Source organism: Penaeus japonicus, unplaced genomic scaffold, assembly GCF_977035675.1.
Source record: "Penaeus japonicus unplaced genomic scaffold, GWHDUDI00000001_assembly GWHDUDI00000027, whole genome shotgun sequence".
In the NCBI taxonomy this organism is placed as follows: Eukaryota; Metazoa; Arthropoda; class Malacostraca; order Decapoda; family Penaeidae; genus Penaeus; species Penaeus japonicus.
The window spans coordinates 10116507-10129006 of NW_028234429.1; the positions used below are offsets into that span (position 1 = coordinate 10116507).

The 12500-nt window shown below is 44.6% G+C and overlaps 1 protein-coding gene across 4 annotated transcripts in view; it reads left to right on the top strand.

Moving 5' to 3' along the window:
- The window catches only part of sli (slit guidance ligand), a 484876-nt gene that overhangs the window by 433160 nt on the left and 39216 nt on the right, over positions 1-12500 (top strand). For all 4 annotated transcript variants that reach the window (XM_086552547.1, XM_086552549.1, XM_086552548.1 and 1 more), the window contains one exon: positions 10241-10385. In XM_086552547.1, the coding sequence (XP_086408673.1) occupies positions 10241-10385 (145 nt within the window). The remainder of the gene's footprint in view (positions 1-10240; positions 10386-12500) is intronic.

Genomic DNA, 12500 nt, shown 5'->3' on the forward strand with positions numbered 1-12500 from the left:
CGTCCTTTGGAAACAAAGGGCATTGGTATTAGCATTCTTGTGAGAGAATGGAGAATTGCTTCTTAAAATGAAAATATCCTTTGATTTACATTTACTTTAAAGGGGGAAATTGTCAACTCGGTCACACTGAATGGAACGAGCGATGAGCCTTTCTTCAAGTACTCCACACATGGCGAAACGCTAGATTTTTAAACTTTTGTCGGATTGTATAGTACACCACGAATAGATTCCACTCGCATGTTCGAGACTTCATTCACAGATCATCCAAAATAACAATATTCTCCATAATTCATCGCATTTTCCCCAGGCATTAGTTGATGCAAGCGATCTCCAGTTGACGGATGCTGCTGAATCAGTAAAATACAGAGCGTTTGTGCGTGTGGTTAGCACGGCTCTCGCGTTTGTTGAACCTCCATTTTCTGTTTGCAGTTCGTTAGTTCCACGCCAGGTTTAGTTGAGCGAGTTTGGGAGGTGTGCTTTTTGTATATCAACAATTAGTATATTGGTTAAAAAAAAAAACACTTGTTTGTTCTAACATATATGTAAACGTTTGATTTATTTTATTTCTTATATGATATTTACCTCCAAGTGACTCGCCACGGCGTGATGTAAATAGATTCAAATTCAATTCAAAATTATAATGACAATAATAATGATTCGCCAAATGATGATAAGTAGCAGTATTCATATTATTGTAGCCATTTATTATTCGTTTTAGTACTATTGTTGAATTGACTATTATGTTTCCTTATTATGATTGCAATTACTATCATGAGGATTGTCGCTATTATTACCATTATTGTTATTATTTGATTAGAATTGTCACCATCAATGATGATATAAATTTTATGGCTGTCTCATGATTATCATAATTTTCACTATAATTATTTTTATGTACCATAGTATTTATTATAATTATTATTGATATTATTTTGTTGTTCTTATGTTCCATACATAGATAGCTTATCATTACTTTTATTGCTTTTATGATTTTTATATTGTTGTTAGATTGTAATTACTATAATTATTATTATTATTTTTTTTTTTTTTTTGTCATTGTTATTGTTTTTATTATTATCATGATTATTAATATTATTATTATCATTGCTATTGTTGTTATTACTATTGCCATTATCAGTTTGTTATAACTTTGGTGGCAGAATTATTAATGTTTTATCATATTATTTTTGCTGCTCTTACTATGATCATTAATACCATTTTCATTATTATAAGAATTATAGATATCATTATTTCACTATTATCATCATTATTTGGATAACTTTTACTAGCATCATTGTTACTGCTATTATTATTGTCGGTAGTATTCCTACTGCCATTGTTATAATTGTTATTATTTTTTAATAATTTATTATTATTATCATTATTATTATTATTAATTTATTATTATTATCATTAGTTTATTATTTTTGTTATTATTAATTCATTATTATTATCATTAATTTATTATTTTTGATTATTATTAATTCATTGTTATTATTATTTATTTATTATTTTTTATTAATTTATTATTGATATTTATAATTTATTATAATTATTATCATTAATTTATTATTATTATTGCTACTGTTATTATTTTCATCATCATCATCATTATTATCATCGTTCGTGTCGTTATTATTGTTATTATGATTACTATTATTGTTTTTGTTTCGGCGGTTGGTGCTATTATTATTATTATTATCATTATTATTATTATTATCATCATTATTTGAATCATGATTTTTATCATTATTATTGTTATTATGATTCATATCATTATTAGTGTTGTTATTATTATTATTATCATTTATATATGTTTTATTATATTAGTGATATTATATTCTTGAATATCATTATTCTTGGCTGATGACGTTGCTTGTAACGTTTTATTATTATTATTATTATTGTTTTTGTTATTGTCATCATCATAACCGTTATCGTCCTAAACAATAGTGATAGTTGAGAGCGTGACTGCGAAAGCCTCGGTTGTTTAGACTTTCCTGTCCATTAAAACTGCATATATGTTGTCAGTGGCAGCCTGCGGTGCAGCCTAGTCTTTCAGCGGCGAGTGGATGCTGCGCCCAAGTGCGCCACACACTTCAATTCCCAGCTTCTCCCAGGCGCGCTGGCGAGAGACGAGAGGGTGAATGTAATTAGGGAGGGGAGATGGGCAAAAAGGAAGATATTCGGTGGTCTCTATTTGTTAGGATATGCCTGACAAGTCGCGCCAGTGAGGGTCCGGGGATTATGGCGTGGGTGAGTGATTGTTGCGATGCAGTCCGTGGCTAGCTGGAGGGGTCGGGGGAGGAGGGGGGGCTGGGGGATCTTGCTTTTTCGGTGGACTTGCGTGTCTCTGGCGGCGGCTCGTGCAGTTGGAATCGTTTGCAGTTGACTGTTTGAAGAGGCAGCCTCCGCTCTTTGCATCTGCACTCGATGGGGTGGGATAAATTTCTAATTAAAGAGACGCGAGGGTTAGACAGCGTCAAGTGCAAAAGCAAAAGTGGCGGGCTGATTTCACGCGCCTCGTGACCTGACTGCGCCGAGGGAGCGTAATCTGCCCAAGTTACGAGCCTGTGCAACGGCCGCCTGTGCAGGCATGTGTGCGCCCTGTGCGTGCTCGCGTACTTACATATAGGTGGATGTTTCTTAGAGAAAGTAGGCTATAGACACTACTTGTTTTATGTAATGCACGAACGCACACACACACGCACAGGTACACGCACATACACACACACACGCACACATACATACACACACATACACACATACACACACACACATACATACACACACACTCACACTGGCTGATAATTTTCAGAAGCAAAAGCTGGTTTTTATGTACTGTTATTTGATTTTTTTTTTTACATTATATAAGAAAACACATGTTCCTTGAACCTGTTATGTTCATTACGTAAGTGCGTGCTCATTTATATTTAATGTGCATGCTCTTTATCTTCAGCGTAGCGAGAATAAATTGTTGCGTTATAAAGACAAATAATTATATCATGCACACACACACACACACACACACACACACACACACACACACACACACACACACACACACACACACACACACACACACACACACACACACACACACACGACCCGTGAGATCGAAACGCAAGTGAAAGTCATGAGCGAGTCAGTCTAATTAAGATCCGAGCATGACCTTATAAGGCTGAGGTCGCCAAGGAGTGGCTCCGAAAGGGGTGTTGAGAGCGTGGCCTAAGCATCCAAAAGAAAGGAAAGAGAAAAGCAAGAGAAAGAAGACCTGTACAAATCCTAAAAAATCCTATTCCTTCTCTCGGAAACGAAGAAGCCTTTTGGGCGGCCGTCCGCCTCCCGTGTTATTCTGAAGCCAGGCATGTTTACGGTTATTTTCCTATTTACAGACAGTCTGTTATTCGTCGCTCGATCCTAATTACCTTTCCAAGTGATGGTATCATCGTTAAGCTCCTTACGTTTCCATAGAAAGTCCTATCTGGCAGCCAAATCGTCGATAACCGGCCTGGAAGATGCCAGAAGAAATTAAAGAAACCCACAAGGAGAAGAATATCCCTTTGTCTGCCTTGCGTTATCGATGGCCGTATGCGGGTGCTATCCATCGCGGATCAGTGTCCGCATCCCGCCGGGCTGCCTTCACGAATTCCACTCAAACTTCTTTCCTTTTTTCTCGTGCGTCGCGAGATTTCTCGTTTTTCCACATGTCCCGTCTCTCCCGCACGACACCTTTCCTCCCTTCTTCCCTCCCTCCCTCTCTTCCTCTCGCCCTTCCGTTCTTCCCTCCTTCCCTCTCCTGCCTCTCGCTTACCCTCCGTCCTTCTCTCCCTCCTTCCCTTCTTCCCTCTTTCCCTCTCCCTCCTTTCCCCTTCCCCCGTGCCCCTTCCCTCCCTCCCTCCCTCCCTCGAATCACAAAGAGATCCCACATGTGGAGCATGTTTGTTGGTTGCGGGATGAATGGGCATAATTGCACTGAAATGTTTTAAAGTCGTAAATGATGACATAATGTAACCATAAAAGAGCTGTCCATTAGTCTAATGATTAGGCTAATGAAAAATATCCGTGACAGAATTTTCATTAATTTTCACCTGGATCCGCTCTGGATGATATACCAAGATTTGTTTGAAAAACAAACTCTACAATGCTATTTGACAATTTGTCAGCGTACAAATGAAAGCAATAAAGTACATGTCGTTATTGTGCTTCGCCCTTGTGATATATGTCGGAGGTGGAAGAGGCCATATATATGGGCGTGAGGACCCGTGTGTCCACAGAACCCTTCTACGCCCTCGCTCGCCTCGCTTGCCCATGAATTCCTTTTACAGGCCGGCCAACCGAGGCGGGATTTTTCGCTCGAGTGCCATAAGACGCGAAGGTTGCCTCGGTTTTGATGTGCCCTGTTGATGCTCTCTGCGGCCGAGGGTTCGCGTCCTTTGAGAGGGGACGAGTCTGACCTCACCAGCTAAGGCGTCTCCCACAACATCTTTATTTATTTATAGCACAAGTTCTTTCTCAAATTGGCGTCGAAGGAGGGAATAGTCTGTCTCGCAACGTCCCCGGGAAATTGGAAATGTTTTCATCGTTTTCATTGCTGTTGACGCAGTGGCTTGATTTTGTGTATGACAAACTCGCTCTCTCTCTCTCTCTCTCTCTCTCTTTCTTTCTTTCTTTCTTTCTTTCTTTCTTTCTCTCTCTCTCTCTCTCTCTCTCTCTCTCTCTCTCTCTCTCTCTCCCTCTCTCTCTCTCTCCTCTCTCTCTCTCTCTCTCTCTCTCTCTCTCTCTCCTCCCTCTCCTCTCTCTCTCTCTCTCCTCTCTCTCTCTCTCTCTCTCTCCTCTCTCTCTCTCCTCTCTCTCTCTCCTCTCTCTCTCTCTCTCCTCTCTCTCTCTCTCTCCTCTCTCTCCTCTCTCTCTCTCTCTCTCTCTCTCTCTCTCTCTCCTCTCTCTCTCTCTCTCTCTCTCTCTCTCTCTCCTCTCTCTCTCTCTCTCTCTCTCTCTCTCTCTCTCTCTCTCTCTCCTCCCTCTCTCTCTCTCTCTCTCTCTCTCTCTCTCCTCTCTCTCTCTCTCTCTCTCTCTCTCTCTCTCTCTCTCCTTCTCTCTCTCTCTCTCTCTCTCTCTCTCTCTCTCTCTCTCTCTCTCTCTCTCTCTCTCTCTCTCTCTCTCTCTCTCTTTCTCTCTCCCTCTCTCCCTATCTCCCTCCCTCCCTCTCTCCCTTTCTCTTTCTCTTCCGCTCTCCCTCCCCCCTCTCTCTCACTCCCTTTCTCTCTCTATCTCTGTCTATCCATCTCACACATGTACAACTCTTCTCGGTCTTTTGTATGTGTGTATGTCATTGCTAGGCATATTAGACACAGCTGACATGTGTCCCCATACCCATCTTTTTCTCGCCCGCCCACGCATACCCATGTCACGTCGCTCTCCTTTCGCGTACCCAGCCGGCTGTAGACTCGCCTTCACAAAGGTCACACCTTCACATCTGCCATCACGGCAACACGTGTCAGAGTATCCAGTGCTACAAGAGTCACCTCAAGGCTAGGTGTGCCCCGCCTTCGCTTCGCAAGGATTAAGCCAGTCCTCGCCTTAGTGCTGCGCCACCTGGCACTGTCTTCCGTTCTCATGTTCTTGTTCACGACACATTTGCTCTGCGTCAATGTGTCGCCGGACATGCAAAAGAAACTTGGTTTGTTCGCCTCAGCCTGAAGACTGAGTTAACCCGCTGAAAATACTCACGATTTTACTTACTTTAAATTGACCACTTCCTGACAAAGTACACTTATGGCGGACGCAGTGATGTCCTCACTTATCCGAAGGTGTGACCAGTCGTGCTGTGCCTCACACTGGCTTTTCACTAATTGGGCTAACACGCAGCGAACTCCACTTGGCTGCCCTCCATTGAAAGAGTTCTGCTTTGTCCTTTGTTCTCTTTTTTCCCGGGAAGTGAATTAGCGTCAGGATTCTTCAAACATTTTTTGTCATAACTTTGGCTCTCGTTCATGTGATTACCGGTATCTTTTAAGATCGACTTTTTAGAGGCGCAAACCGGATTTGGAATGTGACCTTATGTGGAGTTCGCTTGATTCATGTGTTCCGTGGCCACTGCTTTGAAAGCACGAGCGTCTGGCCGTGAATGAAACTGCCTCCATGAGCTGTCAGTGTCAGTCACTGCTGCCGTACCCGTCACGGTGCGCTGACTGCCACCAAAGGGACAACCTCGTCAGAGCAGACACGAAGACCATAATTTCACATACTTGGAACGGTTATTCGTATGCGACCACATTATGAGGTGACAGATCAGCCACGAGAAGATAGACGGTAATGGCAGTGGATGTGTAGGTTGTCTGGTTCTATGTGGGTCCAGCCGGTAAATCTTCCCCGTCCGGTTGTCGCCCGCCATCGCCGCATTCGTCATAGTCTTCGCATTTCGCTGCCCTTAGGCCTACGTCCCGGGGTTTAACCCAGTGCGGATATAAGTAGACATACATACATATACATACATGTATGTACATGTATGTATATGTATGTGAATAAGTATACATATTTAAACACTGGGCACAGCCATTGTGATTTATTTACTCAATATACAAAATACATCTTACTTAGTCTCTACAGTGTTGGCCGCCCCTTCCTCGCACCGAGGCGAGGTTGGGTGAGTATTGCGCCTGCTTCCAGCCGAGGATTAGCGCCGCCAAGGAGGATCTCTGGTCCTTTGGACCTGCTACCGACTGATCGTTTATCCTCCATGTGTGCATTCGGGTAACTGGATAGCCTCCCAGCCATGGCCTCGGGATATTCATAAATTCCTCCTCGCACGTCCAGATAAAGAATAAATGGCCACGGCTTTTTCTGCGCCCCGAGATAGCGATGGTAAAAAGAGTTTAAGCCTAAGCATGATAGCCGAACCTCAAAAGAAACTGTAACCCTATCAGTTCCAGTCAGAGAAATGTTACAGCCGCTCTTTACGTTAAACCTTCCCTGCGCACACAAGAGAGTCTGGCCAATAACAAGGCCGACATACGACCCGCGCTCCTCCAGGTTCCCTTCGGCCGAAATTTGATACAAGACGGAATTTTCCTGTATGAAGTTTAGTGAAACCTCATTTCATTTAGAAACAAATTCCTTTGAAGCAGTTTCTGCAGTATTTAGGCCATCATCTGGCGTGTTTGCACCAGCCGGTTAATCGCCTATTGTAGCTTGGCCATCGCCTTTGAGGATGAGTTGTTATCCATCCATTAGCGGACCTCCCGTGGCACATTGAGGCGGCGGCGGAGTTGATATGTAAATGGGGGAGTTGTTGTGTTGGGCGACATGGCCAGACACGGAGACGATGGCCACAGTGATTTATAAATTGTCTTCATTCAAAACACATTATTGGCGAGGCGAGCTCCCGCGGTGGGGAGGGGGGTCCTTGTAATTTGTAATTTGTGTCGTTGTTTTTTGTGAGGAAGTGAGCGCGATGATTAGTAGAAGCCCGAGGGAGACGAGGCAGAAGGATAGGCCTGGAGACAGCCCATTTGAGAATGGCAGTCATGCGAAAAATCAGCGGAAAAACGAAGAAAGAACACGAGACCGGGTTCTACTGACATCTGTAATGACAAACAAGCAAGAAAAAACATTACACTAATTAGATGAAAATGACGCCTCGCGAACACGGGTGCCGTGATGGTCTGCACTACGGACCCTTTTGATAACCATCATGCACAAATGTACGAAGGCATGGCTAGAATATATATATAAAAATAAAAATATATATATATATATATATATATATATATATATATTACACATGTATATATATATATATTAATATATATATATATAATATATATATATATATAATATATATATATATATATATATGTGTAATATATATATATATATATATATATATATATAATATATATATATATCTATATATATATTAACATGTGTATATATATATATATATATATATATATATATATATATATATATATATATATACACACATGTGATCATATAGATATATATATATATATATATATATACATACATATACATACATACATACATACATACATAATACCTCCATACCTCCATATCTACGTACATACATACATACATACATACATACATACATACATACATACATACATACATTCACACATGCACACACACACACACACGCACGCACACACACACACACACACACACACACACACACACACACACACACACACACACACACACACACACACACACACACACACACACACACACACACACACACACACACACACACACACACACACACATGTATGTATATATATATGTGTGTGTGTGCAGAAACAGAACGAGGGAGGAAGCGATGGAGCTTATCTGCCACTGCACTGGATACAGAAGCTGGGAATGTCTTCAGATCCAATCGTTTGGGAGAAACCGAAGCTTGCACCAGAAATATCCCCTGCAGCATTGTGCTAAGCATCCGGCTCGAGTGACCTGTGAATAACAAGGGTTTTTGTTGTCGTGAGTAACAATGTACGGTTTTATTCGTGTTTTGGTTGCCATAGCGACGAGTGACGCCCGACTCAACACCCTCCGGCATCACCTGGCGACAGACGCTTCTAAAATTATCACTTATTAAATGCGCATATTGTCCGGATCCCACGGAGGGAATTCTCGAAAGGAAGATGATTGAAATCGTGAAATATAAAGAGACAGTAATGATTTCATTTCCGCGAGGATCTTGAAACCTTTTTGAAATAGAGTTTGAGACTGGCGACTGACTGGGACGCAGCTGTCCTCCCTTTCTCTTGTCATGACGGAAGGTAAAATCATCATCATCCCAGAGAACCAAGCACGGGATCCTCCTGCCTTGCAAGTATTTATTTTGCGTTTGCGCTTGTATCTGGAGGGTTGGGAAGGGAAAGGCAGAGTGAAAGAGATTCTGGCCGTGGCTTTATTAACTGTTTTAACCATGAATGGTAACGTTAGAAGTGTGTGATGGGAAAGGTGAGTGTTGTTTTCGTGGCATGCCACAAGTATGGTGTATTATGTGGTTGTGTGTGGTTGTGGATGTTCCGTTCGTCTTGGCTGATGGTATCGCATGGACCGGACCCTGACCATGGACCAGAAACACGACCGCCAGATCTCAGGTTATGTAACGAGTTTCCCAAGTGTCATGTACCCTCCCCTTCCTCCTGCTGCTGCTGCTGCTGCTCCTCCTCCTCCTCCTCCTCCTCCTCCTCCTCCTCCTCCTCCTCCTCCTCCTCCTCCTTCCCACTGTCGCCTGGCCCTTCGTTGTCTCTGCGGGCCACGCTGAGGTGTTTGGCAGGGCCAACAGGGCCCGAGGGCGGGGCGGAGCTCGGGAAGGAGGCGCCGTGGAGATTTGATTACTCCGTAGCAGTTAGAAAGAACAGGTGGAAGAGGAAAAGATGTGCAGGTTCTGGCCAAACGAAACAGATTTCCCCACTGGCTTGATGATAAGAGCCTGCATTTGCTTCCCACTTTGCGTTGATAACGATTCACCTGCGAGAGATGGCTACCATTTGTTGTGTTTTTCCCACTGATAGTATATACCTGTAACACCGTATCCCTGATGGCCTCCACCCCCTATAACCTCCACCTGGCCCCTTCTCCACTCGCTTGCATCCACCTCCATCCCATGCTTCTCCCCCTCCATCAGTCCCCAGCCTCCATCGCCACATCCCTCTCTGCGTGTGAGCCTCCCCGCCCCTTCCTCTGGTCGAGCAGGGAGTCCTGTGCTGTGGCCCTCGAGTTCGCGGTGTAGTCAGTAACCCGAGCACGGACGTAGCCAGTCTTGATGGGGGCGTTAAGTGGCCGTTAAAGACAGGATAGGGGTAGTGGTGGGGTATAGGGGGGGTTCCGCTGGGGTTGTGGGATGGGGGGGAGGTCGCCGAGGTTCCGCCGAGGGAGGGACAGGCTTTATTGTGGGGCGGATGGGTTGTGATTGTAGCAACGTGCGGGGACCGTTTAGTGATGTGTAAAAAGGGGAGGCAGGCGAGAGCGGGGATAAAGGGGAGGGGAGAGGCGGTTTCAAAAGTCTGGGCACATGGATTAAGCGCCTTTGTGGCTAAAAAGGTCCAAGTAATTTGAGATTTTAAAAATTTGTACCCAAGGTCTACAGCATCGCGTGAACTGTCTTCATTTTCCGCTGGAGACCGCTGTGGCGTCTTGATACCAAATGCTGATTATATTCTTCTGCTTTGCCCAAGTAGGACTGATTTTTAACGTTTGTTTTCAGGTGGTGCGTCGCGCGACGAGGGCGCGAACTGCCCGTCGCCGCCGCTGTGTCCGGACAAATGCCGCTGCGACGAGGGCATCGTGGACTGCAGGGACCGCGGCCTCACCCACGTGCCCCTCCACATCCCCGAGGACACTACCGAACTGTAAGTTCTTTCCTCGTTTCCATGTGGTTTACAATATCTATACGTGCGTGTTTCTGTAATTGTTGGAGTGAAGGAAAGATAACAACTGTTTCCTTATTCTAACTCCCGCAGATTTTCAGTTGTTTTATTGCCATCACTGTGAAATATGGTGACACTGTATGTCCGGGAGTTATATCGATCGTTTATGAGAATGGTCGGTATGCGATGAGGGAGGGTTGATTGGACCAGGCTCACAGTGCTCACATTTCCCGCGACTTATTTTTGTGATATCGAGTCATTTTTCCTGTGGTCTGAACTGCGTAAAATTCCCTCATTTAGCTCGTGCTTGTTCGCGCTTTAGACTTTAGCCTCATTGCGTTGCCAGTCCTCAGGCTTTTGTAATCAGTCATCGTGTATTTCACTGTCACATTGGGATACCCGCATGGCTACTGTTTTATCGGAAACTTGATATAGTGCCAACAGCCCGTGCACTATTGTTCGCTTAGCCACCCGATCGAAAGTGCATGAATCCCCACACCCTCCCCTCCACGGGTGGATTTCTCCCCCTACCCCGGAGCTTGTAATACCTCGGCACAAGCCCCCCCCCCCCCCATTCATCTCTGCACCCTTTGCTCTTCTCCTTACGACCTCCCCCTCCCCCGTTCACCTAGGGCTTTACCTCATCCCCTCGCCATCCTTTGTCCACAAGCCATAAACTCCGATATTGTTTCCCTCGCCCGCTCTCCCCTCGTCTCCCTCTCCTCCCCAGTTAGTTTCCTTCGCCCTCGTTCACTTGATTCCTGGTGTCAAGCAAGACTCTCTTGATGGCCGTTGTTTCCCCAGTTGCAACAGAAGCATCATCGTCTGGCACCTTCATGCCCCCCCCCCATCCGCACCTGACCCCAACACAAACCAGAGTAAACTCAGCCCGCGATGCGCCCTGTCGCCCAGGCCCCCCATGTGTGCGATAGTATCGGGTCCAGGTAACAAGTGTAGAATCGGTCATTAAGAAAAAACAGGAGCCAGGTAAGCGGGCGGAGCACGTCTCTCTTGGAAGCGCCAGCACCGAGCCTCAGCATCCTTCCCTCGGCCGAGGATTCGTCGAAGCCTTTGAAGATTGCATTAGGTTGATTCGGATGACATTTATGTCCCCGTCTGAGCCCTTTGGCTGTATCTACAGGTGTAAGCTTTGCATTGCAGAAGGTCGTCTAAGGCGATAAGGAGGGGATTAGGAGCAGAGAGGGAGAGTGGAAGCGGGTGTTGTCAGTGGCGTGAATTGCATTAAATACTCAAGGTTATTTAAGTCGTAAAGATATTTGTACGTATCAATATGGGATGCAGATAAGACTGGTCGTATTTTGTGAGAGTGTATGGGTTAGAAGCACATGTTCTGTGTCAAGAAGCACCATGAAAATTCCGCTGCCGATACCAAATTAGATGGCCTGTCTTTTATGAGAAACAGATGTTAGTCGCTCCCTTGTTTCGGGTGAGTGTTTATCGCCAATTGGACACCGAAGCTCCTTTCTTTGCGAAGGAATTCTCTTGCCAAATGATGGTGCCGAAAACTGTGGCGTTTTTTCTCTCAAGTATTGCGACCGAGGTAGATAATGTCTGTACATTGCAACAATAGAAGACAAAAGGGTGGCATTATGATTATTTATTTTTATCACTTTCGAATGATGCATATTTTATATATGCATTAGATGACAAAACTGAAAGAAAACCTAGGCTTTTTATTTCGCATCGTTCTAAATCATGAATGGACTCAGGAGCTTACGGGAATTGCGAGTTGAGACGGCGAAAGGTCGAGGTCATCAGGTGGACCGAGAGGTTGCAGGCTGCCTGTGAACAGAGTTGTCGGCCGGAATATTGTGCATGGAGAGGCAGGCAGGGAGGGAGGGAGAGAGAGAGAGAGAGAGAGAGAGAGAGAGAGAGAGAGAGAGAGAGAGAGAGAGAGAGAGAGAGAGAGAGAGAGAGAGAGAGAGAGAGAGAGAGCGTGTGTACAGAGGGTGCACGTCTCCCAGCAGGGTGAGCGGGCAGGGTCGTCAACAAGCTGCCAGTCTCGGCCAACACCAAGACGTTTATGGAGGGCCTTTGTTCAGCAAGTAGGAGGGTCTGGTATCATCGCCAACACTA